At 52.3% G+C, this 27,069-nt stretch overlaps 1 protein-coding gene across 1 annotated transcript in view; it reads left to right on the top strand.

The window, feature by feature from the left end:
• Positions 1–13,495, top strand: part of SLC37A1 (solute carrier family 37 member 1) — a 67,576-nt gene extending 54,081 nt beyond the window's left edge. Inside the window, exons 17-20 of the mRNA XM_037984851.2 lie at positions 984–1,062; positions 7,010–7,107; positions 11,879–11,943; positions 12,475–13,495. Coding sequence (XP_037840779.2) covers positions 984–1,062; positions 7,010–7,107; positions 11,879–11,943; positions 12,475–12,490 — 258 coding nt within the window. The 3' untranslated portion in view covers positions 12,491–13,495. The remainder of the gene's footprint in view (positions 1–983; positions 1,063–7,009; positions 7,108–11,878; positions 11,944–12,474) is intronic.
• The last annotated feature ends 13,574 nt before the right edge of the window (positions 13,496–27,069 follow it).

The raw sequence follows: 27,069 nt of genomic DNA on the forward strand, positions 1-27,069 counted from the left end.
GGAAGAGGCGCTGGGGGATTCGGCCCCCCTCATCCAGGTACCACGCCCTGCCTTGGTCACCTTTGTGTTGGGCGTGTCCTGAAACTGCCTGAGTGTGCGTGAGACTTGTGTCTGCATGGGCATGGAAAGTTCTGGAAGGATCCACATCAGATCATTAGCAGTGGTCAGCCTTTATGGGATAGAGGCAGAGGAGAGACTTTCACTTATTTTTTAGACTTCAAAATACACAGGTTCTGGATGATTTTCATATTGTGTGTTCTGTTCTTTATATACATATTACATGCATACACAAGCATTTATTTTTTGAATGCTGGTTCATTTTTATAGTTTTAGGCTTCCAGGCATTGTTTCCCCTGATCTTTTCCCCCTCCTATTGTCCTCAATTTGTGCTTTTTCCCCATTATCTATGCAACATTTTCAAAACCGGAGCTCCTGGCGGCTGCTCACCGAGGACCCGTGCCGGCCTTGGTTTCTCCGCTCTCCCCTCCTCCCTTCTTCCCCTGGCGTTTGCTATCAATCAGGTTGAATTTTAGGTCCTGCAGAGACATCTGACAGGGGTCCCAGGAAGGCCCTGGCTGTCGAGGAATCCAGCAGACATGTGGACGTGGCTGGGAAGGAAGGCGGGTGCTGGGAAGGAAGGCCGGCGCAGCTCAGGGCAGGGGCGCGTGTCACGCATCTTCACACCTCACGCTGGCTGCTCTGGGGCCTCAGGGAGGAGCAGGACTCTGCTGAACAAACATTTTTTTATTTGAAAAGAATCCTAAGGTTCTTGTAACTAGAACCAAACATTTCTGATGATTTTTGACTCTTAAAAACCCTTGAAGTTTTAATTCTCCAAGGCAAACTTGGGGTGGAGTTTAATGAGAAACGCCCTCACGCTGAGTCGTTCTGCAGAGCAGTTCGAGTAGATGGTCATACAGAGGCTTAGGTTTACTTCTCATGCTACGGAGACAAGCTCCACATCTGTTTTTCCTCTCTTCTAGGGGACTCATAAAAGTCTGAAAGGCAATGCACATGCCCTGTCCACCGTGACCGCCATCATCGACGGGACCGGCTCTGTAGGTGCGCAGAGAGTTTTGGCTCTGGGAGGTTTGGTGTCTTAGTGGAAATCACACTGTCTCATGCTCGTGAACAGGTACCCAGGGTTCCAACTGCACCGCTAACGTCAGGTGGGCCGGCTGCTTACAGTACGAGCGGATAGCAGGGGACATGGTCGTGCATGCCTGGGTGGCTTCAGGGAGATGCGCGTGTGACTCGCTGTGTGTGTCCAGGTTTTCACCCGAGGCAGTGGTTGGCAGACTACAGCCCATGGGCTAACTCAGGTCCACTCATTATTTATTGCCTTCATCTCAAGAAAGGCAGAGTCTTATTAAATTACAGAAACACTAATTGGTCCAAAAGCATACAGGGTTCTGAGTGTTACCAGCATCGTCGAAGCTCTTGAAGAGAATTCAGTGGCATATTCTGGAATTTAAAAAGGTGGCAGGATAAGCAACCCATTCCCTTAGGGAGCAGGCAGGTGGGAACTGGCAGAGCGCCAGGCTCCTCGCCCATGTGCAGCCTGACAGCACGGCCATGGCCTTCCCTGAGCCCTTGTACGGGCAACACACACGGTGGCTGTGCTGTCGGGTGAAGATCAGGAGCTGCCACACCTGCCAGGTGAAGATCAGGAGGGTCCTCCCTACATGTGGGAGGTGACGGGGGGCTGCCAGGAGTGGCTCTCACGGCTAATGAGGACCTGGGGTGCCAACCTGGTGAGTCACTTGCTACATGGGGTTCTCAAAGCAGTAAAGCCCAGCGTTTGCTAGACGAAGGTGGCTGGGTGAACCCAGGTCAGCCAGACCCTGGCGCTGGAGCCTTCCCGCGGGCTCGTGCAGAGCGCCGATGTTGCTCTCGGCTGCCCGCGGCCTTGGTGTCAGCAGGCTGGAAACCACAGCACGTTTCTGGGTGTCCACTGCTGTCTCAGTGATGGCAGAATGCAGAGCCCTCCCACCGCATGGCCTCCCTGCTGCTCCTCCAGAGGCCAGGCTGGCCCCTGTGCGGGCTCTTTGCTCTGGCCATGCCCTGTGTCTGGGAAGGTCCCCAGAGGTGACCTCGTGCCACACTCCCTTATGCCTTGAGTCTTTGCTCAGATGTCATCCTGTCAGCGAGACCTCCTGGGACCACCCTGCTGAGAACGTGGGAACCCTCCTGGCCCGGCCGCCAGGCCGCCTCTCCCTGGTCTGTTCTCTGGAGCACTCTCCCCATCCGCAGTGGGATTTGGTGCGCTCCTCTGCTTCGTCTCCTCTGTCTCCCACCACTGGAACGGAAGCTCCAGGAGGATGGGATTTGCTTGGGTTTTTGCCATATCCCAGTGAACTGAACGGGCTGCTCCCAGTTAGAATCACAGCCAGGGCCCACGCGGCTGAGTGCACAGTGAGGAGCCAGGCCAGACAGGCCCCAGGCGCCCCACCCACCCCTGGCTGGCGGGAACCCCAGCTCCACGCTGCTGCTGCTGCTGTTTCTGGGGCAGGGCTGGCTTCATGTGACCCACTGCCTTGTTCTGAGAAGCAGTGGGCAGGGTGGCCGTTGCTCAGAAAGCCACACTTTGGCTTTTGCTGTTCACCAAAGTGAGACCAGACCAGGCTTGTCTCTACCCTTAATGTTGGTTCCTTCATTTCACTGGATCCAGAGGGCCTTTGAGTGTATTGGGTGGTGGCAGTGGTCACCCCTCTGATCTTCTCTCTTGGGCATCTCAGTAGGAAGTCGGGGGCTGCAGGGCTGAGCTCGGTTCTGATTGACGTTGTGACTGCGCGGCCTTCTCTTGGCCTTGTGCCCCAGTGGCCTGCGGCCTGCGATTCGGTCTGACTCTGCTGTGAAACCCTGTTCTAAAAGCTGACTTGGCGCTCCACTGGCAAAACCCCAACTGCTGCTTTAAAGCAGAGCATCAGTGTAAAAAAAGAAGGAAATCATGAACTAGGTGAAAAAACACATTTTTCTTCATATTCTTCTCAAAATGAGAGGGAAGCAGAAGTCTGTGGCTATGGGTAGGGACTCTGCATCTGTGAACAGAGGCCACTGCCCCCGAGCGGGTGGAAGGGAGGCGCAGTTCTGAATGCCTTTGGCCCACTCACAAGGAAGGTGGCACGCACGCCGGACCCCCTCTGGCCTTCTGTTAACCTACACCAAGTCCTGACTGTCCGCGGAGCTGCTGCGCCCACCTTGATGGCTGCTACGTTACACCAGAGGCGGGACCAGGACCCGATTCCTCCAGGCGCTACCGCCCATCAGTGCCTGCTGCCTGCTCAGTAAATGGTCACCATGGAAATGGCACTCAGGCCTGCCCACCCCCACCACCACGCCTCAGTCATTATTCCTTCCATTATTCCTTCCATTATTCCTTGAGTGCTGCCCAGCGAGACAAAGTACAGGCTCCAGTGGGAAGGCCACCATGTCAGCCAAGGTCCTTCCCGAGGGAGCTGCCCGCATGCTTACTTAGTGTCACCGTCCACTCCTTGGCACTGACTCGGGTGGAGGCGAAGCATGACTAATTGTAAGTCACCCCTGCCTTCTCCCAAGTGCCATATGGTCGGTTGACACAGTGTGCGCCTGGGGCGTCTGCAGTCCTTAGAATCGCAAAGGTTGCCGTTTCTGTGCATTTCAGGCAGAGCAATTAAATAGAGTGCTGCATTTTTTCAAGTTAATTTTTATTTATTAAAGTAAAACATAATGTATGTTAGAAGCCAGACAGTCCTACAAACTTATTATGTTGTACAGTGGCGTTCCATCCCCCTCCCCAGCCCTCTCTGTCTAGAAGCAGCAATTTCAGCTGCCTCTCTCTGCTTACCTGTGTATGTTCATGTTTCTTGGTTCATCATCTTAACATCTCAGCTGTGCTCCTCTTATGGAAGAGGGGGCCTGGCTCCCTCCCACTCCGACATTGCCCACCCTCCTCCCCCTCAGTTATACTGGCCACACTCCTGCCCTTCACTTTCCAGCCAAGAAAGAAACTTTAATTATGCACCCTCAATAGAAACATCTTGTTTTTTCCCGGGTGAGTAAACACATCTCATCTCTTCCTCTTTTCTACATTTCCAACAAAGTTCTTCCTTCCCTGCACTGTGGTCAGCATCCTGCCCCGCCCCACCCCTTTCTTCACACCATCAGCCTCACTCCACCCACTGTGCAGCTTTGCCCCAGAGCACCTGTCACCACGGTGCTGGGAGTCCCCCTCCTCTCTTGCCCTCAACACAGCCCTAGCAGTCTAGACCCCTGTTTACCACTCCTGTGGTGGAAACTGTCTCTTAGTAGCTTCCTGAGTTAGGGGAGGTGCATTCTGCAAGCTTACAAGTGCAAAGTGGTGTCTGGATTCTGCTCTCGCCTGAGGCATGCGGACGTGGAAACACCTTCTCTTCAGAACCCCTGTCTTCCAGCACCCATTATTCTGACCCCAGCCCTTGCTTTCTGACCTTCTCTTTTTTCTCTTAGAAATCTCCAGGTTCCCTTCCTTACCCCTGGAGCCTTTCTTCATCCACCGTCCTGGGCACCTGGTGGCCCCTTCAGTCTGGAAACGCCTGCCCTTCGCTTTAGGGGAATTGGGCCCCTCTTCATTTGATAAGTTTTCCTACCATTTTCTGAGTTGTTTTTTCGTTCTGGAAAACAGATTAGTCAGATGTAGGCTTTTCTGGATTAATCCTTCAACTTTCCTTTCTTTCTTTCCCTTCCTGCCCGTCTCCCTGTTCTTTCTTACACTTTCTCAAGGAGATTCTTGACTGTATTTTCCACCTTTGTATCGAACATTTTACTTTTCCTGCCATATTTTCAGTGTTCACTGACGTTTCTCCGCCCTTTCAGGGCATCTTGTTTTATTTCTTGTTAGATTGAATCATGTGAAATTGATAACAGGTTTTCAGCCACAAAAAAAAAATGGGAGTGTCATGAGGTTCAACTTAGTCTTCTGTTGGCTCTCTGGGGGTGCTGTGAGCTCCTGGGAATGTTCTTCTCCTCCAGGCTCCCTCCTGCCAGCTTGCTTGCTTTTGCGTTGGGGTATTCCCGAGACACAGGGCAGACCTTGGTTGCCCCTTCATCACTTCCCATGGAAGAAGGGGTCCTGCAGAGTGGTTTGAAGTCTTTCTGTGGGAACAGTGTGCTGGCTGCTGGTCTCCAGGCAGAGGGACCCTGTGGAACCTGGAGGAGGAGACTCCTTCAGTGCCCAGGGGAGCCTGGGTCCAGCTGCCAACATCCTTGCCGTGGCGTGGGACCATGGGTGGCTGCTTAGTGGAAGCTAGTGTCTTTCCCCAGATCCCCTGTTGCCTGTTAGGTGGCATCCCTGTCCTGAGCTGGGCTTAGTGTCCCCACAGGTTAAGCTGTGCTCTCCTGCACGGGGGCATCAGGAGGAGTCTCTATCAGCGAGGATGAGAAGAGAGACCTGGGATCCGAGGTGTGGCAGAGGGAATGTAGCTAACAGTTTGTGATAAGACTCAACCCATGCTCCCTTTTTCTCTTGCTGACCCCCCTCCCTTCCCCACCCCGTCCTCCTCCTTCCTTGCCCTCCCCTCCCCTGTCTCGTGTGCTCCGCTGGGCCTGACTCTGCTCCAGGTGTCCCTGTGCCATCTCCCTCTGCGGGTGCTCAGTGGAGCAGGGAACACTGGAGGCTGTGTTAGCTGTCAGCCCTTCTACATCTGTCTTCCAAAACTACGTGCCCTTCGGTGGGAGGATTTATCATTTTTAAAAGTCAGTGATGGTGCAGTTCGTGTTGCTTGAGAGGTGTGGAGATAACACATGAGTAGCCAACCATGTTTACCTGGAAGTTCTGAGAATTAGAAAAAAAAAAAAATACAATTGCTCCTGGGATTATAAAATAGTAAGTGCACTTTGTGAACACTTGAAAAAAATGAGTGTCTAGGGCATGAAAGACCCTGGTTATCTTCTCTTTCTCAGAGATTGAATGTCAGTTCATAGCTTGGTGGAAATTCTTCACGCTTTTTCCCATGCGTCTACCAAAACAGGCCATCCTACATGTTATCAGGATTCATTTCAGCCCCTCTTGGTAAAGTGCACCAGCTGCTACAGAACACATTCTTAAACGGCAGCCCCTGGGCATTTAGGGGGATACTTCATTTTGTTTTCATCATTTAAAAAAACATTTTGACATAATTTCAGACTTTGAGAAAGTTGCAGAAATAGTACAAAGAATTCAGACATTTTAGTACATGTGGTTCATCATGCACCCCTCATGTATGTTTACACACATATACACACATATGCACACACATGCATAATTTTTCTGAACCACTTAAGAGTAAAATGCACACATGTTGCCCCTTTACTCGTAACTATTCAGCGTGTACTTCCTAAAAGCAAGGAATTCCATGACAGACCACAGTGCAATGGTCAGAATTAGAAAGTGAGCATTGAAGAGTATTAGTATCTACAAATCTTATTCCAATTTTACCCAGTTACATTTTTATAGCATAAGAATATCTAAGATTGTGCATTGAATTCAGATTTCCTTACAGTGTATTCAGGAACATCATGGGAGTGTTGGATGAAAAGAACGAACATTACAAGGCCAACACACATTTTTAGGATGGTTCTGGGAAGAGGCTGTGCCAGCTTTGCCTTCTCAGTAGTAAGGCGTACCGGTGGAGTATCCTTATCTGAAGTGCTTGGGACCAGAAGTGGTTACGTCTTTTTATTTCTTCAGATTGTGGCATATTTGCATTATACTGGTTGAGCATCTCAAATCCCAATTCTGAAATGCCCCAGTGAGCATTTCCTTTGAGTGTCAGCACTCAAAAAGTTAAGAATTCTGGAGCATTTGGGATTTCAGATTTTCAGATTTGGAAAGCTCAACCTATACTAGACCTTTTACCTGCTCCCAGTCTGATAGGCCAGGATGAGGTAGTATAGTTCCATATGTGTTCCTTTCATTGTGAGTGAGGTGTTGAGCCCCATTCTGTGTGACTGATGGTCATGTGCTGGGATTTTCTCTAAACAGCACCATGTGTGTCCATTTACCCGATTTCAGGAGCAGCCCTGGGCCCCCTGCTGGCTGGGCTCCTCTCCCCGTCCGGCTGGAGCAATGTGTTTTACATGCTGATGTTTGCAGATGCCTGTGCCTTACTGGTAAGTCGGCCTATTTTTAGTCCAATCCACCTTGAATGCAGATCTCTGTGGTTGTGGCCAAACACTGGTGGAACTTTCTCCCGTGCATTCCTGAGTTATCAGATTTGGGTCTTCCCATCTTTTCTAAATATGCATAGTCTAAAGCCCCTTCTCTCTCTGGTTAGAAAAAATCAGAAACAGAAGCAGGACAGTCTTTGGTCTGCAGTCTTGGGCGGCATGGCACAGAGGCCAGGAGCATGGAGCTCCATGGCTCTGGATCCTGCCCGTCATCTGTCATGTGTGTGCCTTGGGCGGGTTTCGTAACCTCTGCTCCACAGCTTTAAAATGGGCATGATAATGGTGCCCACTGACAAGACTGCTGTGGGAATTAAAGCAGATGATACATAGAGCCCGGCCTCCCACTGGTCATCAGTGTCCTGGTGTCCCTCCTGCAGCCATGCTTGTCAGATGGCGGGAGCAGCCCCAACTTCTTTCACCTGAAGGGATGGGAGAGAATAAAGGGGCAAAGAGGCTGTCAATGCAGACACACCAAGTCGCCTTCTGGCTTCTGTCCGCTTTTCTCTGGGCTCCTGCTTCTGTGCCCTCCTGTGTTGAGAAAGCTTGAGGTTTTCCTCTGGGTAGGGAAGACCAGTGATGATGTCACAGTCACACAGATGTGCACTTGTGAGGGGCACATACATTTATCTTTACAAGTCACCTGGCCACAAAGTCCCCAGACCCACAGTCATGCCTCTCCTCTTGCTTCACCAGACAAAACCTTAGGCTGATCCCAATAAAAACGAGTTGAGAATTTTAGAAATATCAACTCACTCAACTAAATGAAAGTCTTATATCTTAATTCCAGGAAATTATAAAACTCAACTTCCCCACCACATACAAAATCAAATACCAACTCTCAACCTATGAATTTACTAGGTTTAAATGGCTGTTCTTTGGATCATCTGTGGGTTTTCTTAATGCCTAAACGTTCTAGTGAAGCCTCCAGATGTATTTCCACTAAGTAGCAGTAAAATTCCTGTCATTACAACTGTTCAGAGAATCTGAAATATCTTCTTCAGAAATATTCAGTAATATATGTAGAAAATTGTTTTGATGCATAGCCAAACTCATAAGAAAGTAAAGGAATTCCCCAGGAGCCAGAATTGTAAAGGCAATATAAATACACAAGCTCAGGAGTCAAGGGGTTGGGGTGGTTGTGCCCACACTGGGTAAGAGACAAGGTGTTAGGCTGGCACAAGATGAGGATTTGGAACTGGAGACTTCCTCATAGAGCCAGGACCCTCGAAGAGCCATGCTTGCAGTGAAAGAGTGTATTAGATGATATCTGCACACTGGCACAGGAAGACAATGGGAATCTGCCCATCTTAGCCAGATTAAGGGAAAAAATATCCCTTGAATATTTTTAGCCATAGACCTCCCCACAGTCAGCTTTAATCTTTGAGCTCATATAAATATGTTTAAAATGAACAAAGTTGGTCCTTAGGCAGTGATAATGCAGAATCAAATAGGGACAAATCTCAGCCCTGCAGCACGGGATTTCTGTAGCTAACACCCTGCTAAAGATGAGCTCACAATACAAAATTATGAAACATAAGCAGTCCACTTTGAATGACAGTAACAGACATAAAAAATGGTGGAATTGGACTCCCCCAAAACTGCAGATAAGAGTTATATGAACTAAAAATAAATATATGCAATGTTACTAATGACGTAAAGAAAAGGAACTGACCTCATGAAAGAAAGAACAAGACACTATCGAAAAGACAGAGCAGGCTTCAAAAACAACCAAACAGGAGTTATAGAAATGAAAAATGTGATCTTTAGCCTGAAAAAAAAACTCAATGGATGGGTTAGAAAAGTAAATTAGATACAGCTGAAGAGATTACTGAAATCAAATATAGACATGAAGAAATTATCCAGAATTCAGCACAAAAAGAGAGATGGAAAATATTAAAGAGAAATGAAATATAAAATGGAGGACCAAATGAGATGGCCTAATATTATCTGAAAGTAATTCCAGAGGAAGATAATAGACTGAGTTTGAAGCAATATTTTAAGAGAAAATAGCTGAGAATTTTCCAGATACATGAAAGACAAACATTCTTAGATTCAGGAATCAAACGACTTAGAATTCTGTACCTAGATAAACTTGCATGCAAGAGTAAGGGTGAAGTGAAAACATTTTTAACCAAAGATGCTCCCAGCAAAAATTGCTAAACAGTGTATTTAAAGAAGGAAGATAGATCCAGAAGGAAAGTCTGAGATGCAAGGAGAAATGCAAGCAAAAAAGCAATATTCCTAAGGATGAATCTAAGTATTGACCATATAAAATAGGGGCCAGCTAACTGTGGCCTATTTTTGTATGATCCTCCAGCTGGGAATGGCTTATATTTTTAAAGATTTCTTTTAAAAAATCAACAAAAGAATGTGCAACAGAGACCATATGGCTGCAAAGCCTGAAATATTTACTATCTAGACCTTTCTGACTCTTAGTTTAAAACAACAGCAATGACGACTAATTTGGGCAATATAAAAAAGAACTGAAATGCTGAAAATGTAAAGTACAAGCGGGACAATCAGAGTTCCAGCACACCGCAGTTCTTATATTGTCAAGTCAATAGCAATAGGATGTGTAACCTTCAAGGCAATACAGGGAAATGAAGATTTATCCAAGAGAACCTAGGGTCAGGAGAAGCATAGAAAAAGCAGGGCAAATACAGAAATACATAGCGACATGGATGAAAATGATCCCAGCACACCAGCAACACAGTAACTGTAAATGGACTAAACTCATCAGTCAGAAGCAGAGGTTGTCAAGTCGCTTTTAAAAATGCAGGCACTGGTTATTTACCAGAAACACACCTGCTACACTGGAATTCCGAAAAGACGAAAGTAAAAGAATGGGAAAGTACACGACAGGTAAGTAATAACCAGAGGAGGCTGGATTTGTTGCACTGGAAGAAAGAGACCTAAAGCAGAAGCACTTGGGAGGTGGGGTCTTGTTGTGGTGGAGAAGAAACTGAACCAGGATGTGCAGCAGGCCAGTGAGCTTGAGTTGAGCCTTTCAAACCTAAGAAATAGACATACCTTTTTCTCTTCCCTGATCAACATGCTTTCTGGTATCTTTTCACCAAAATAGACAAGTGTTTCCTCCCAAGTCTGAGGCTGAGAACCTCCATGATCTGAGCAGATGTCCTGGGGGGCCAGAGGACACCATGCTTCCTGCCTCACCGCGCACACTGATGGCCAGCTCCAGGGCCTGCAGGACTGCCTGGGCACACAGCCAAAGTCCTCAGGTCTCCAGTACGCACTGGGCTCCTGAAGTTGGCAGGGCCCCTCCTTGTTGGTCATTCTTGCATGCGTGAGCCAAGCACACGGGCATGTTTTGAAATCGGATCTCTGTTCTTCAGAGCTGTCACTATTTACAGTTCATCCCATACCCACAGATAACACTTGCTACTACATTCTTCATCTTTTTTTCTCTGTCTTAATGATCGGCTTTTCATAATCATAGGACTCTTCAGGCTAGCACTTTTCACACATCACACTTGGTAGGATGTAGATGTGGGTAAGGTACCAGCTCAAACACAACAAGCCTGTGCCAGTAATTGCAGCTAGTGGTTCAGATACACACAGATGGATTTATTTAACAAAAACCTTGCTCTTGCCACCAGCACTATTGTTAGTACCTGCCGTGTTCCCACGACCTTTACCAACTAATTATCGCAAACACCTTTCGTGTACCAAGCAGAGCAGCTGGATGCATCTTATCTGTAGAAGGGGCTCCTGTTCTCTCCAGCTTGAACTCACCTCATACGAGGGACTTCTAAGTTCCTACTCGAACCATAAGCATCTAAGAAAATAGAAGAGTTTCTGCCTTCTAGAGCTGTGGCCTGAGGCTTGGGGGTGGGGCCATGGGTTTGGTTTTTAAGCAGCCCCTGGAGACCGTCCTCCAGCACCCCTTCCCCGCCTCCCCTGGCCCAGTGATCCACCCTGGGTCTGAGGGCATCTGTGGCCCTCTAAGAGTGAGGGGCCACATCCAGGGAGAGCCCTCCTGTGGGCTGATATCACACTGGGAGAGAGACTGGATCCACACTGGAAAATGCAGACACACTAGTTAAATTGGGGACAGCACAATCATTTGTCTGGATTTGGAAGCTCATGTTGAGCCCTCGAACATGTGAAAGGCACAGAGTTAAAGCCCTGGGTCTGGAGAGGAGCTCAGGCTGAGGCAGCAATATTGGTGGAACAGCCCTAGCCCCCGGCCAGGCCTGGCCTCCGAGGGGCTCCCAGTGGGGTGCAGCTGTCCTGTGGCAGCCTCTTCAGACCCCACGACTGGCGTCGGAGGAGATGCTCACCTGGCTTTAGAGTTGCCTGAGAAACTCACAGGTCCACCCCCTGGGCCACCAGCATTGTGGTCCTCTTGTCTTTCTTTTTCCCACTGTGGATATTTTATGATTGGACTGATTTTATTCTAAACATGACTTGACCCCAGAACTGGTTCAGGCTGCATCTTTCCCAAAAGCCTTGTTTTCAGGGCACCTCCTGGTTCTTCGTGGGCCCTCATCAGACAGCCCTGCCCACAGGAACCAAGGCCTCGGGCTGAGTATGCAGGCCCCACTGCCCTTGCAGGGAGGTGACCCCGGGGAAGGTGCTGTGGGGAGAGAACCACCCGCCTGAGTCTTGCGGGCTAGGTCCTCACGGTGCCCACAGCACGGGCCGCCCTGTGCCTGCCCCAGTGACGGGTGGGCTCACCTTTGTTTTGGTGCAGTTCCTGATCCGCCTCATACACAAGGAGCTGAGCTGCCCAGGGTCAGCGACGGGGGACCAAGTTCCGTAAGTCCCAGCTCGGGCCCTGTCCCCGTGCGTGAAAGCCAGCTCCAAGGCGCCTTCTGTCCTGTCTGCCTTCCGCATCTGGCTTTCCCTAAAAGAAAGAAAACCCATGGCTAATCTTTTCACGGCGTGCCACCTTCACTCTTGCTTTTTCTTTTCTAATAAGTACCTCTGTTTGGATGGGTTGGTGGTAATCTCTCCTCAAAACCTGGGTGGAAAATGAGAGGGAATTGCCATCTTTGGCATTCTGTTGGAGGTGCAGTCCCCCGAGCTCTCCTTGCCTTCCTGCTCTCCCCCTTCTCCCTCCTCTTTTCCCTCCCTCCCTCCCTTCTCTCTCCTTCCTGGCCCCGAGGAGGTTGTGGGAAAGGTGCAAGGGTTTATCTAGCATCCAGTGCCCCATAGGAGACAAATCCCTGCTGGGCCTGGAGGGCAGCCGGCTCCCCAGGGGATTTGCGTGTGGTGTGTGAGGTTCAGCATCTCTTGCTGAGCCACTGCTGGCTGTGAGAGCAGGTGTTCTTTCATCCTTTCTTTCAGATTTAAGGAACAGTGACGCCCCACCCCCGGTCCCATGGAGGGGGTCTGGGCCCACCCTTCACAACTGCCTTTCAAGGACAGTTTAGATAAAGGGCCCAGCACAGAAAGAGTGACTTCCCTTTGCCTTTTGCACACGCACCTGGAAAAGACACAGAAGCCAACCTGAGAACTCCTGGTGCTATTTTAAACGAGACGTAGAGCTGAACAGCAGTGAGAAGAGTCTGCAGGAACTGCTGCCTGAGCCGAGCCAGAGAACCGACGACCCGGCCAACCCTGGCCTTGAAGGCGTGTGCCCATGCAACCACCTAAATGCACGCGTGACAGCCAGGCCGGGTGGGTGTGGGGTGCACAGGTAGCCTCGACCCTCTCAGGCGTGTCAGCCAAAGAACATCAAAGTGAGCGAGTGCCACGCTGGCTGTGGCTTCAGAGAACCTGAATGTACCATGTGGAAAAACAGGACACCAGAGCCCACCAGACAGCACCAGCCAGCAGAGAAGCAGAGAGCCAGCGCCACATGACAGCAGGAAGGCCGACAACCTGATCGGAAACAAAGACGGAGCTCAGACCTACATCACCCCAGAGGCTTTTCTAGCACCCCTGATGTTCCAGACTGACCTGAAAACTAATTGTTGAGAAGCCAAGGGTGAGGAGGCAGGAAGCACCTCCACTTGGAGGCACCCAGGTGTGCCAGCCACAGAGCGCCCCAAAGTCATCGTCATCCCAGCCCCTGGCATTCCTGCTGCCCTCCGAGGCCTCGGTGCTGCTGTTCAGCTCAGGGCACAGGGGCATGGCAGAGGCCTGGGAAGCGGCCTCCCCACCGGCACTGGGATTGGCGGGTCCAAGCCCAGCAACTGGCTTCACTCCACGACACACCACACCTGGGACTGTTTTTAATACATAGCAACAGAGTGGGTTATTTATTTAAGATGTGTATTGTGTCATATGAAGTTTAAGAAACATAAATGGCATTTTGTTATTTATTAAGACAAACTCCAATTGTTCTCTGGCCGTTTTTTTCAGTCGTGTCTAGCAAAATACTTATCTGCCCTTTGAAATAAAATGTTTTTGTTAAAAAAATCTCAGAACACTCAGAGAACGTTGATGATTTCTGCTCACATTTCCATGATGCTGCAAAAGGGAATTTCCAAATCGTGTTGTGTGTTTTGGGTTTTCTCAGGTTTGGACATTCAGGATTTTGCGACTGAAAATCCATTTCCAGCAGGAAAGGGGCTACCTCTGGGGCCCTTGTTTGCACAGAAGGCCAAGCTGAGGCCCCAGTAAGCAGCCATCTGGATGTTTTCTAAATCACGCAGTTTAAAGAATATCCTAGGATTTGTCCTTGACTAGGAGATGTCACACCCAGTGGCGGTGGGGAAAGATGCTGCACTTGGGAACTGCATGGTGGGGTCCAGGCTTTCAAACGCCCTTCTTAGAACCCTGGCCGTCCAGATGTGCATGGTGCGGGCTTTCTCCGGATGGAGTGCTGTGGGAGTTCATCTGGGGACCCCTCACAGCAGCAGGGCAAAGGTCAGAAACAACACACTGGGTGTCCCACGGTTCTCAGGGGCCTCCTGCCCAAGCTCTACAGAGAAGCCCACAGGAGCAGCAGACCTGGCTGTGGGGGCTTCTGCGTGCCACTGCCCCACCCGATTGGCTCACTCTCTTTTTAATGGCAAGTTATTTATACGTTTAAAAACTTTCTGCTAAAAAAGAAATTCCCTAAACACCAAATGGATGGAGTGTGTTTCCCACACACGCAGTGCGCTGGCCTTTCCTGGCCCCCACCGAGTGCTTGCCCCACCTGGACACAGGTTCCTAGGAGCCTCCTCCTCTCCCTCTCTCCCTGACCTGGCTCCAGGCACCAGTCCAGCCCTCTCCCGCTGGTGTCACAGTGGCCTGGGCCGCCCTGAGCCCCTGCCGGCTGCCATCCCTGAGGGCGGGCACCAGCCCCGTGCTTGCCACAGGGCACCTCTTCTCTCCGGGTATGCCGTCCTGGTATCCATGGGGTGAACAAGTGAGGGACGAGGCAGATGGCACAGTATCATTACAGAATGCACAGAGGGCTTTTTCCATAAACAAAATGCTTTGCGTTCACTGCCCCCTGCCTCCCCAGAACTGTGCCCTCTGAGGCCTCATCTAGTCAGAGGCCCAGGACGGGTGGGCCGGAGCAGACCCTCCTCACCCCATAGCCACCAGCCAGTGTTCAGCACAGCAGCCTTGAGGTGGCCATCGCTGTTTCCCCATCTCAATGAACTAAAGTACTGGAAGAAAATCTCCCACAACTCACAAAGGAAAAGCAATTTCCCATTTCTGAACCCTCTAAACTAAACCCCAAGAATGCCTTTGGAAATAGAGAGTTGATCCGTTTTTTAAAATGAAGAGTATACACACAGCTATTTTTTTAAAGCAATTTAGCGGAAATTCACCTTGATTCATCAATGGAAGATTTCATTATGACTTTTAAGGAAAAAAGTACACGATTTCAATATAAAAATACATCCTCATTTGAGCATAGCTGGGGTCTTCTCCATCTGCAGCCAGCCAGCTCTGAGACACACACACACTTGCCATCATGTGGAGGGGTGGCTCTGCCCATCACGCACGTGTGCACCTGCCACCGTGTGGAGGCGTGGCTCTGCCCATCACGCACGTGTGCACCTGCCACCGTGTGGAGGCGTGGCTCTGCCCATCACGCACGTGTGCACCTGCCACCGTGTGGAGGCGTGGCTCTGCCCATCACGCACGTGTGCACCTGCCACCGTGTGGAGGCGTGGCTCTGCCCATCACGCACGTGTGCACCTGCCACCGTGTGGAGGCGTGGCTCTGCCCATCACGCACGTGTGCACCTGCCACCGTGTGGAGGCGTGGCTCTGCCCATCACGCACGTGTGCACCTGCCACCGTGTGGAGGCGTGGCTCTGCCCATCACGCACGTGTGCACCTGCCACCGTGTGGAGGCGTGGCTCTGCCTGTCACACGTGCACCTGCCATCGTGTGGAGGCGTGGCTCTGCCCGTCACACGTGCACCTGCCATCGTGTGGAGGCGTGGCTCTGCCCATCACGCACGTGTGCACCTGCCACCGTGTGGAGGCGTGGCTCTGCCTGTCACACGTGCACCTGCCATCGTGTGGAGGCGTGGCTCTGCCCATCACGCACGTGTGCACCTGCCATCGTGTGGAGGTGTGGCTCTGCCTGTCACACGTGCACCTGCCATCGTGTGGAGGCGTGGCTCTGCCCGTCACACGTGCACCTGCCATCGTGTGGAGGCGTGGCTCTGCCCATCACGCACGTGTGCACCTGCCACCGTGTGGAGGCGTGGCTCTGCCTGTCACACGTGCACCTGCCATCGTGTGGAGGCGTGGCTCTGCCCATCACGCACGTGTGCACCTGCCATCGTGTGGAAGTGTGGCTCTGCCTGTCACACGTGCACCTGCCATCGTGTGGAGGCGTGGCTCTGCCCGTCACACGTGCACCTGCCATCGTGTGGAGGCGTGGCTCTGCCCATCACGCACGTGTGCACCTGCCACCGTGTGGAGGCGTGGCTCTGCCTGTCACACGTGCACCTGCCATCGTGTGGAGGCGTGGCTCTGCCTGGCACACACGTGTGCACCCGCTGTCGTGTGGAGGCGTGGCTCTGCCCGTCACACGTGCACCTGCCATCGTGTGGAGGCGTGGCTCTGCCCATCACGCACGTGTGCACTTACTGCACATCACTAAGACTCTCCTATTCATGTTGATGAAAAATGCCAGATGATGGAAACACAAGCTGGCGACAGGGCCAGTGAAAGAGCTCAAGGTGGGACTCCAGCTCTCCAGCCTGTCTGTAGGCAGGAAAAACTACTCCTGGAAGCTCACTTCAGTGAATGCACCTCAGAGTCCAAGAGCTGCTGGGAGTACAGGTGCCTGGTGGCTCCTGTACTGTGCGTCTCAGTCAGACCAGAGCCAGCCTTCCTATCACCAGCTTGTAAAATCCAAGAAAACTAAGTTGCTTGATAAACTATGAACTGAAAAAAAATGAGCCCTGATTTTTTATCATTCAATTCAACAGACATAAAAACCACTCTGTTAAATGGCCTCAGGACCACTCCAGTCTCGGCTCAGCAAAGCACAGCTGGGCCAGGTGAGAAGCAGGTGCGACGGCACTGTGTCCCTTTCAGGCTGTCCCCCACGGGGCTCCGATGCACTAGGCCACCTCCCTTCCCAAGGCTCTGCATTGACCCACAGTCTCCGCACAGGACACCCCAGGTCCCTGGAGGGCAGTAGAAGAGGCTGTAGCACTGGCTGCCAAGGCAGGGGCAGCTGTCAGGGCCACCAGAGACCACAGGCCGTAGGCAGGTCACTTCCCAGGGTGGGAACACAACCTAGGTCTATCCTGGGGAGGTGGTGGAGTCAGAATCACATAAGAGCCAAGTTTCCAGTCCCTCGGTGCCGGCTCCCTTGTCCCCTGGACTTCCCTTACAAACCACAGACGCAAAGAGAGCACTTCTCAGAATCTCCACACCGCCACGGTGGGGCACTGAACCCACGTGACCCTTCGGGGCACAGGTGCCTGGTGACTGCACTGGCCACATGCCCTGTGGCCCCACAGAATGACACCTCATCCAGGATGGAAGCGGGAACTGAAGGCCTGGCTGGGATACCCTAGGGGCCTGAGTCGGGAGGAGCGATGGTACATTTGGAATCTGGTGGTGCCCCTCACTGAGTCTGGGTTAACTGCCACCACGCAGGCTTCCCTGTCCCATACGTTCCAATGTGCCCTGCCCCTGAGAACAGATCCAAGGGCCTCTGGAGAATGCAGTCCTGAGCTGCTTGCTCATTCTGAAGCCAGCTCTTGTTGCTGGCCCCTTCCCAAGTGGGCCTGTGAGCTCCGGACATGGGGATGATGTGGGGCATGGGCCACCTGTAGCGGTGGCCAAGTGCAGCATGTTCCCCGTCACGCCGCTTGGGAGCTGGAATTTAACTCCAGCTGCTAAACACAGGCAGTGTCTCTGGCACCCAGGGCAGGACGCCAGGGCCTGACCCTCCCAGGAGAGTCCATCATTGCTGAGCCAGTCACAGGCCACCCTGAAGCACCATCCCTGGGCAGCAAGTGGGATGCAGGGGCACAGCAGGGCACATCCCAGGCAGCTGGGAAAGCCCACGGAGAGCAAGGGCAGGGGCATGTGCCATCGTCAGAGACAGTCAGGGTGGGCGGCACCCTGGGCTGCTGGGAAGGACAGTGGGGGAGGGTGGAAGGCAGGGGAGCCCTTGCCAGTTGAGAATTTCTTGATCTTTGGAATGGGTCCCCGACACCCTCTGGGACACACTTAACAATGGTCAGGCCTGGAAACTGAAAGAGGCGATCGAGGCAAATATCTCAGTCAACCGAGGTCTATTCTGCCAGCTTTAGGGCATGTCCAGGAAAAATGCAAGCCGCAGACACATCTGTGGCTGTTTTTCTAAAGAGGCTTTCGAGAGGTTTGGTATTTAGACATTGAGGTAAGGTGAATGGTGACATTCTTGTGAGACTTCAGTTAGCACCCAGTAAATCTGCATTTCACATAAGGTAAATATTTGAAGAGGAAAAGGGAGTAAAGGAAGAATCCATTTTGCAGACTTCTCTGGGGAGGTGGAGGAACACTTGATCTCGTCTTGTCTTTGGCCTGCCACTGGGAGGACAAGCTTGTAGAGGACATTATCAGCATGGAATGGAACAGACTCTCGTTTTAGGAGCTGGACTTAGATTGCACACCTAAAGTTATGATTGGCATGTCCTTGTTTACGGGAGACCAGCAAAGAATGTACTGATGAAAGATCTGTGGGGGCCCTTGGAGATGGCTGTGGCCTCCACCTTTCTGTGGGGACCTGGCTGATGCATCCTGCTAGTGACAGCTGTCCATACGGACGCGGTGTTGCATGACCCAGACTCCAGGCTTAACCTTCCCTTTGGCGTAAGAAGTTTGGGCATCCTGTGATTTTTATGTTTCTTTACACGCCCACAGCCACTTTTTTTTTTTTTTTTTTTTTTTTTGAGACGGAGTCTCACTCTGTCACCAGGCTAGAGTGCAGTGGAGCGATCTCAGCTCACCGCAACCTCCACCTCCTGGGTTCAAGCAGTTCTCGTCCCTCAGCCTCCCACGTAGCTGGGATTATAGGCATGTGCCATCACACCCAGCTAATTTTTGTATTTTAAGAAGAGACAGGATTTCACCGTGTTGGCCAGGCTGATCTCGAACTCCTGACCTCATGATCCGCCTGCCTTGACCTCCCAAAGTGATGGGATTACAGACATCAACCACCACACCCAACCAGCCAGGCCAATTTTTGACCAAAACAGGATCGGTGAGTGGATGTCATGTGTCATTTGGGCCAACAGTGAACATGGACTTTGAAGGCATCTCAATCCTGAATATTCCATTCCCTTCTTCCTCAACTTGGTAATAACCAAGACGGTTCTGTCTCTCTGAAATTCTAAAATGAGGCAGGCACTGGACATTCTGTTACTGTTAAAATCCACACCCTGCCTGCCTCTAAAAGGAACTTGGAGTGGAGATGCAGAAAAATGGCATGTGCGTTTAAGGAGTCCCTGCACCCCGCGGTGCAGCAGCAGCCACACCCAGACATCCTGGAGCCCAACAGGAGGCGCTAGTGGCTCTGGGGGAGCAGACCCTCCCGGTCTCAAGGGCATTATTATTTTTTTTGGAACTGAGGTGACATTCACATAACATACGACTAATCATTTCAAAGCATGCAGTTGGTGGCGTTCGGGGCATTCACAGTGTTGTGCAGCCACCAGCTCTCTCCAGGTCAACACATCTTATCATCCCAGAAGATCACTCGAAACTGGTAAGTGATCGCTCCCCTTCCCCTCCATTTAAAATGAGAGTTTTCAAGGAGACTGGCTCCTGGGTGCCTGTGAGCACTAAAATTCTAGAGCTAGGTGAAAAATAGACCCTACTTCTCCTTCCATGCTAATCCATTCATTCATTAAAGAGACACAAGGGACCAGGTGCAGTGGCTCACGCCTGTAATCCCAGCACTTTGGGAGGCCAGAGCAGGTGGATCCCTAGGTCAGGAGATCGAGACCATGCTGGCTAACACTGCAAAATCCCGTTTCTACTGAAAAGTAATAAAAATTAGTCAGGCATGGTGGCAGGCACCTGTAGTCCCAGCTACTTGGGAGGCTGAGGCAGGAGAATTGCTTGAACCTGGGAGGTGGAGGTTTGCGCCACTGCACTCCAGCCTGGGTGACAGAGCAAGACGCCATCAGAGAGAGGGGAGGGGAAGGGAGGGGAGAGGAGCCCACCCTCACCATTAGCGTCTCTCAAATGGAAACATGGCTTGAGAATTATGCGTCCTTGAAACGACTCTGTCTGACAGCTTTGAAGAGAGCAGTGGATCTCCCAACACGGAGGTTGAGATCTGAGAAGGGACAGACTGCCTGCTTAAGTGGGTCCCTGACCCCTGAGTAGCCTAACTGGGAGACATCCCCCACTAGGGGCAGTCTGACACCCCACACCTCACAGGGTGGAGTACACCCCTGAGAGGAAGCCTCCAAAGCAAGAATCAGACAGGCACACTCGCTGTTCAGCAATATTCTAGCTTCTGCAGCCTCTGCTGCTGATACCCAGGCAAACAGGGTCTGGAGTGGACCTCAAGCAATCTCCAACAGACCTACAGCTGAGGGTCCTGAGTGTTAGAAGGAGAATTATGCGTCCTTATGGACCAGGGACCAGGCCTCCGAGAAGTCTCCCAGGAAACAAAGGTCCAGCAGGACCATGGCTGGGCGGTGACGTCCGGAAGCCACCAGGCCAGAGCAGGGGCCCCAGCAGGCAGGCCACAGTTGGGTCTGCATTGGCCTCTCTTCCCCTTTTGCACCAGCTTTCAATAAATCTTTCTTCCTCCACTTTTTCCACATCCCCACAACCCCTTCCTCGCCCACCTGCTATTGGCAGCAAAGACTTGGAGCTCTCACAGTGTGTCCCCACACGTCTACAGACGGGAAGGAGTCACCCCGGCCTCCTGGGGCAGGAGGGTGCAGCATGTCTGACGCTCATCACACTTTCTGTGTCTCAGCGAGTTACTAGCATTTCTCTGTATTTACTTCTGGTAAGAACAGAAACCTTAGCCGGGACCTTGGCTGCCCTTGGAGCTGCTGGGAAAGTCCCATGAGTAGAAGGGATGGGTAAAGGGTGGAAACGCCTTGTCTCCACCGGCTCACGATAAGCCCCAAGAGGAGTTTGGAGTCCCTCAGACGCTTTCGGCACCACTTAGTCAGCGGGGGGAATAAACAGCTTTCCGGGAAAAGGCCCGAGACGCAGGAAGGGAAGGGGACCCCGTGGGAAGGACCTTACTCATTCTGCCCCTTGCAGTCAGCCCCTGAGAAGCCGTGGGGAAAAGCAGTGCTGAGCTCGGCGCGTTGACCAGTGTCAGGGCTGAGTAGCCACAGGACAGAACTGAGAAGTAGGTACCTGCATCAAGCCTGCCGCCCTGTTTACATCCACGCATGCGTTTTCCTCTTACCTGCACCAAGCCTCGTGCCCTGTTTATACCCACGCATGCGTTTTCCTCTTACCTGCACCAAGCCTCCTGTCCTGTTTATACCCACGCATGCGTTTTCCTCTTACCTGCACCAAGCCTCGTGCCCTGTTTATACCTACGCATCTGTTTCCCCTTACCTGCATCAAGCCTCTGCCGTGTTTATACCCACGCATCTGTTTCCTCTTACCTGCATCAAGCTTGCCGCCCTGTTTATATCTACACCTGCATTTTCCTCTTGCCTTTTCAATACAGAGGCCTCACTAGCCTTGGCCTAGTTATTCTTTCTCCTTGTCTTCTCTTTGGGTATTTTATTGATGCTTCCTGATAGCACCAAATGGCTCCCCTAGGGCTGAGGCACTCACGTGTGTGTGAGTGTGCAGGAATTCCCTGGAATTCAGCCGGACTGCCTTAGACTAATATGACTGCTTTGAGGCAAAATAAGCGTATGGCCTGAAACTTGCCGCTCATCCTGGCCCAGACGTGCCTTGCCAAAGGTGCCTCTGGCCTGGCTAGCGGATTTGGGCAGCAGCAGCGATCACCAGTGTGACTTGAAGGCGCCGTGTCACAAGCACGAGGTACTTTGGTGGACACCTGAGAGGCAGGCAGCCTGCTCAGGGGGGTGAGGCTGCAGGACGCCTCCACACTCTGTGTGGTCAGACCCCGAGGGTCCAGCGCCAGCATTGTGGTCCCCCTACTCGCTTACTGAGAACCCAGAGCCTGCCCCAGGGTCCTGAGAGCCTCGACACACAGTTTACTAACTAACTGTGACTGTACACCCGTGCGCCTGCTCTCCCGGGCAGGAAATTAAATGTCACCAGCACTCCGGAAACAGCCCTTTTGAGGAAACGGCATTCTGGCCCCGGGGTTTTAACTGGCTTTACCTGGTGTGCTGCGCATCTCTCTGCAGGTGGGCCATGTGGATCCCCTCCGCCGTGCCTCTCCTCTCTACAGCCTTTGCCCACTGTCCTACTGGGCCATTTGTCTCTTTCTAACTAATTTGTGTCAGTACCTTCTGAGCTCCGTTCACGTCTGTGAGGGTTAGTTTTGTGCGTCCTCATGGCCAGGCCTTAGTACCCAGTTATTCAAGTGAACACGACTTAGGGTGTTGTCCTGAAGGCATTTCATAAATGTGCTTAACACCGTGAATCCATCAACTTTAACTAAAGGAGATTTATCCTCCATAACTTGGGTGGGCCTGGTCCAGTCAGTTGAAGGGCTTGAGAGCAAAACTGAGGCTTCCCCCAGGAAGGAGAAATTCCACTGGTGGACTCAGCCTCGGCTCCGGCCTGAGAGTTTCCAGCCTGATGCCTGCCCTGGATTTCAGACTTGCCCAGCCAACCCCCACAGTTGCATAAGGCGGTTCCTTGAAATGAGTCTGTGTGCACATGTGCATGTGTGTGTGTGCACGTGTGTGCCTGTGCATTTGTGTGTGTGTCCATGCATGTGTGCCTGTGTGCATCCATGTGCATGTGTGTGCATGCGTGCGTGCATGCATGTATGTGCATGTGCTTGCATGTGTGTGCATCCGTGTGTGCATGCGTGTGTGTGCATGCATAGGTGTGTGTGTGCATTGTGTGTGCATGCGTAGCTGTGCGTGCACGTGTGTGTGTGTGTGTGTGATCTCCGACTGGTTCTGTTGCTCTGGCTGAACCTGGAGGATGCATCATCTTTCTGCATCGTCTACCTGTTTTACAAGGACCTGTCTTATCTTTAAAATCAGAAGTAATTAAGTTACTTTAAAAATCAAGGTGAGTACAGAAAGAACATAAACAGTCTATTCCGGGGCTGTTTCTTCCTGGGACAGTTGTATTTTGAGCACATTTTCCCAAGAGTTGCTGCAGCCACCCTGTGTGAGCCCCACATCCTACCACAGCCTTAGGGACAGCAAGGTCACCAGCTCTAGAAGCTCTGCCTTCAGAATGGCCCACTCTGCAGCCAGCCCCATGAAGACACCTCTCAGGTGCCTGGTGTTGTAAAACTTACCCAAATCCAGAGCTGCGATTCCAAACCTGATGGTCAAAGAGCGGCATTCATTTGCTCGTCCGTTCATTCAGCACACTCGTATCGCCAAGCCCTGAGAATAAGCACAGGGACACAGTAATAAACAGGGAAAGCCAAATCGGCCCCATGGAGTCGTCTGGGGGGAGCAATTGACAACTAACAAAGGAACAGTAAACAGTCCGGGGGCAGGAGCGGGGGCTGTATGATTGTGTATTGACGGTCGTCTTCAAGGACGGGATAAGGGCGTGATGGAGTGAACCCTGCGGATCTCGGGAAGGCCATCCCAGACCCTGGAGGAGGTCCAGGAAGTTCAGCAGCACAGGCCAGAGGGTCGCTGATTTCGCCGATTTCACCAGGATCAGGGTTTTCCATAATAGTCAGGCTGTAGAGACAAGGGACAGGACCATGAAAGGAAAGGCGAGGCTGGTGGCCCAGGAAACCCAAGCCTGGTCTCAGGCTGGTGAAGAGGTGGATGATGGCGCAAGTGGGGAATCAGTGGGCCCCGTGGCTGGAAGGCTCACTGGGGGCTGATCTGGACAGATGGGAGGTGGGTGAGGTCCTGGGAGCCGAGGTGCTGGAGACAGGGCGGGCGTGGCCAATGATGAGCCCTAGGGTGTGACTCTGACAATGGGCACTGAAGGGGTTGGAGGGAGGTGCCGTTGGAAAATTGTAGTAAGTGAGAAGAGACAAAAATAGGAGGACCAGAAGGAAAGCCACTTCTCAGAGAACAGTAACGGGTTCAACTTTGGGCCAATAATCACAATTTAGAGTCGACAGCAGCTTCAGAGGCCACGTGACAGAGAAGGAACCCAAGGCCCCAAAAGCGGCCATGGAGACCAGACCGAGGGGTTCTGGCCACGGCTCTGTGCCTTTCGTAAAGGCAGCCTTATGTCTGCACTCACCTGTGCTTCGATCGCCAGGAGCCCTGCAATTGCCATGAACAGTATCTGCAGAAGCTCCTTTTGGCACCTGGGAGGGCACCTCTCACCAGTACTCCAAGACCTTGGCCATCGCGGCGGACCGCAGGGTGGACGCTGGGTGGGCTGTACCACGGCCTCGGCCACTGCCTACAGATCCAGGCTCCCTGAAGCCTGCTGGGCTGGTGGCCTCGGAGGACCGGTGAGCTGCGTCTGCCTGGGCTCATGAAAGGCCGCTCCCACGTTTTGGTTTTGCTTTGGTACATAGAACCCAGGCCCTCTGTTGCCACAAGAGGGCCCCCCAGCCCCAGCTCACTGAGGCCTTCCCGTGGAGGAGCGTATCCTGTCCGGTCCGCAGCTCAAATATCCAGAGCTCGGGAGACCCTGGCCCTGTGCCCCACCGTGCCCCAGCTGGGCCACACTGTCCCCTCCACCACATCCGGCAAGCCCCTCCCGGCGCTGCACTCAGTCCTGGGTGTCAGAGGGTCCTCTGGCTTCACTTGTCACATTTAATGAGGAACCAGAAATCAAATGTATCCAGAGCCAGCCTGGGCTTTAGGATAGAAGGGGAGGGCAGGAGTGGGGGCTCCGGGGACAGGGGCTGGCTGAGGAGGGAGGATGGGGGCAAGAGGACATTCACGGAGCACCCTCTCCCCACCCATCCGCCACCCACTCCTCCCAGCACTTCTTGTGAGGCCTCACTGTCCCCGCCTTTTAGTAAAAAGTGGAGAAACAGCCTCACAGAGGATGACCTGCTTCAGCTCCCCACGCCATGCTGTGGCTGACCAGGGTCGGGACCCAGACGCCACATCCACGGCTCAGGGGTGGGAGCCAAGCCTCACTAGAGTCCACACTCAGGGCCAGGACCCAGGCCACAAGCCCGACCTTTGTCCTTTCCTCGAGCTTGCTGGGAAGCCTAGACTCACCCAACTCCAACCCAAAAAAGGCTGCAACAAACCAGCCTTCCTTGTGATTTCGTTTTATGATTTTCTTTTCACGTTTTCTTACTATGGGAGTTCTCATGGGTACATAAAAATAGACAGCTTAATAAGCTCCACATCCCATCCCCAGCCTCGACAGTTATCAACAGGCTGCCTTTCCTGCCTCAAATCTAGCCCCCCAGGGAAGCCGTCATTTTATCTCATATGGTTTGCTTTTTTTTTTTTTTTGAGCCAGTGTCTCACCCTGTCAGCCAGGCTGGAGTGTGGTGGCGCCATCTCGGCTCACTGCAACATTTGCCTCCCAGGTTCAAGAGATGCTCCTGCCTCAGCCTCCCGAGCCGCTGGAATTACAGGCTCACACCACCATGTCTGGCTAATTTTTGTAGGCTTGGGGTTTCATGATGTTGGTCTCACGATGTTGGCCAGGCTGGTCTCGAACTCCTGGCCTCAAGTAATCTGCCCACCTTGGCCTCCCAAAGTGCTGGGATTACAGGCATGAGCCACCACGCCCAGCCTTGTCATGTGTTTTTAAGCAAATTATTGCATCATACCATCACACCCAAACAATGCTGCTGTGATACACGGCCACCTGTCCAGCCTCCTGTTCTATGGACGAAGATCGCCAGTTTCTCCACTTTCCAGACAAACAAAGCTACTGACGCCCCGACAGGCCATGTGACTTCGCACACAGCAGCCCCCCGGATCAGGGCCCGATCAGAGCCCTGGGGATGCTGGTTGTGCCTGGTGGCATTGCAGGAGGGAGCGAGCCCCGCCTGGACTGTTCCCAGGTGATCACATGCATGCCGCCGGGAGGAGGCAGGAGGGTGGACCCTTGTGAGAGGAACAAGCCACGGGTGCTCTGTCCCCTGGGGTCCCCTCAGCAGCAGGCCTCTATAAATCCCCTCGCCTCATACTGAAGGAGGAGAGAAATGAGTAAGAAATTTAAGTTACCACTAACGTTATTTTTAGAAACTGCAGTATGAAATGAAAAAAAAAAAAAAAAATGTCTCCAGACTGCCGAGTGGGGGAAATGATAAATCCGTGCCTCCAAATTATACGAAATGCAAGAAAACCACCCAGTGCCAATGACTCAGAGGAGCTGGGGTGGGATTTGGTTAGGATAGGGAACTCCTGGAGGGCCTTCAACTTGGCGGCAAGTTGATGGCACCGCTGTCACCCTGCAGGAATGATCCAGCTCTCTTCCGAAGCCTCCCCAGCTGTTTGCAAGCAGAGCGTGGGAAGCAGGCCGGGCTGAGCGCGTCCAGGGCTCCCAAACTACGCTGGAGCCGAGATCCAGGACTCCCGCCTGAATCGGGATCGTTGGAGCGGGGTGCTGGAGGGAACGCTGAGGCCTCTCAGGTCAATGACCGTGTCCATGCCAAGGCTTGCTGCAGCCCGTGAGCTGAGAGTTGCCACCATCGAGACACCACCCTGTGCAGTGGAGTGGGGCAGGGCAGGACAGAGGGACGGTGTTTGCCCTCCAGACCACCTTGCTGGCCCATGCTGTGCGGCTCAGTCTCCCTCACCCTGGGGCACGGATCAAGCAGGCCTGTCCCCTCAAGTCCTCTAAGAATGCCCCATCTCTGTCATCCTCTGTAACAGTCACTAATGCTTTCTGCCAAGTATTTCCAATTCTCGCCCCTTCTAGGCTCCTGCAGCAATTCCACTCCCAGCCTCCTACTATGTTGGCCAACATTTTGACACGTGAACCTTCTGGGCTGGGCACAGGTCATGTGGCAGAGCCCTTTCCCCTCGGCCATGGGGACTGGCAACATCCGACACGTCGGCTGCTCAGTGAGCCTGGTCCAGGCGTGGCAGTGTGAGGCCGAGTCCCCCAGCCCAGTAGCCCCCCAGTAACCGGGTAACCAATGTGACAGGATGGCCATGGGCAGGCGGGGGGGTGCTTGGTGGGCAGAGGTGGCTTATGTACAACACTGTGCCTGTGACGCTGTGGGAAGCCGACCTCACACCTAACAAAATCGCAGCTCCGGAGGAGGGGCCTGGAAACGATGTTAGTAGTAATGAGTGTTGGTTGCCTTTGGATTGCATTAGAAAGGTATTATAAGGAGATGAGGCACACAGAAAGTAATTATGTGGTTTGTAAGCCAGGATGAAAGGGAATGGAGAGTTCAGTTCAGGAACGTGCAGGACTAGACAGAAGCTCCTCAAATACCAACAGCAAAACAGTAAAATGGAAAGATGCCTGAAGCAACAGCT

Source organism: Chlorocebus sabaeus, chromosome 2 (genome assembly GCF_047675955.1).
Source record: "Chlorocebus sabaeus isolate Y175 chromosome 2, mChlSab1.0.hap1, whole genome shotgun sequence".
In the NCBI taxonomy this organism is placed as follows: domain Eukaryota; kingdom Metazoa; phylum Chordata; class Mammalia; order Primates; family Cercopithecidae; genus Chlorocebus; species Chlorocebus sabaeus.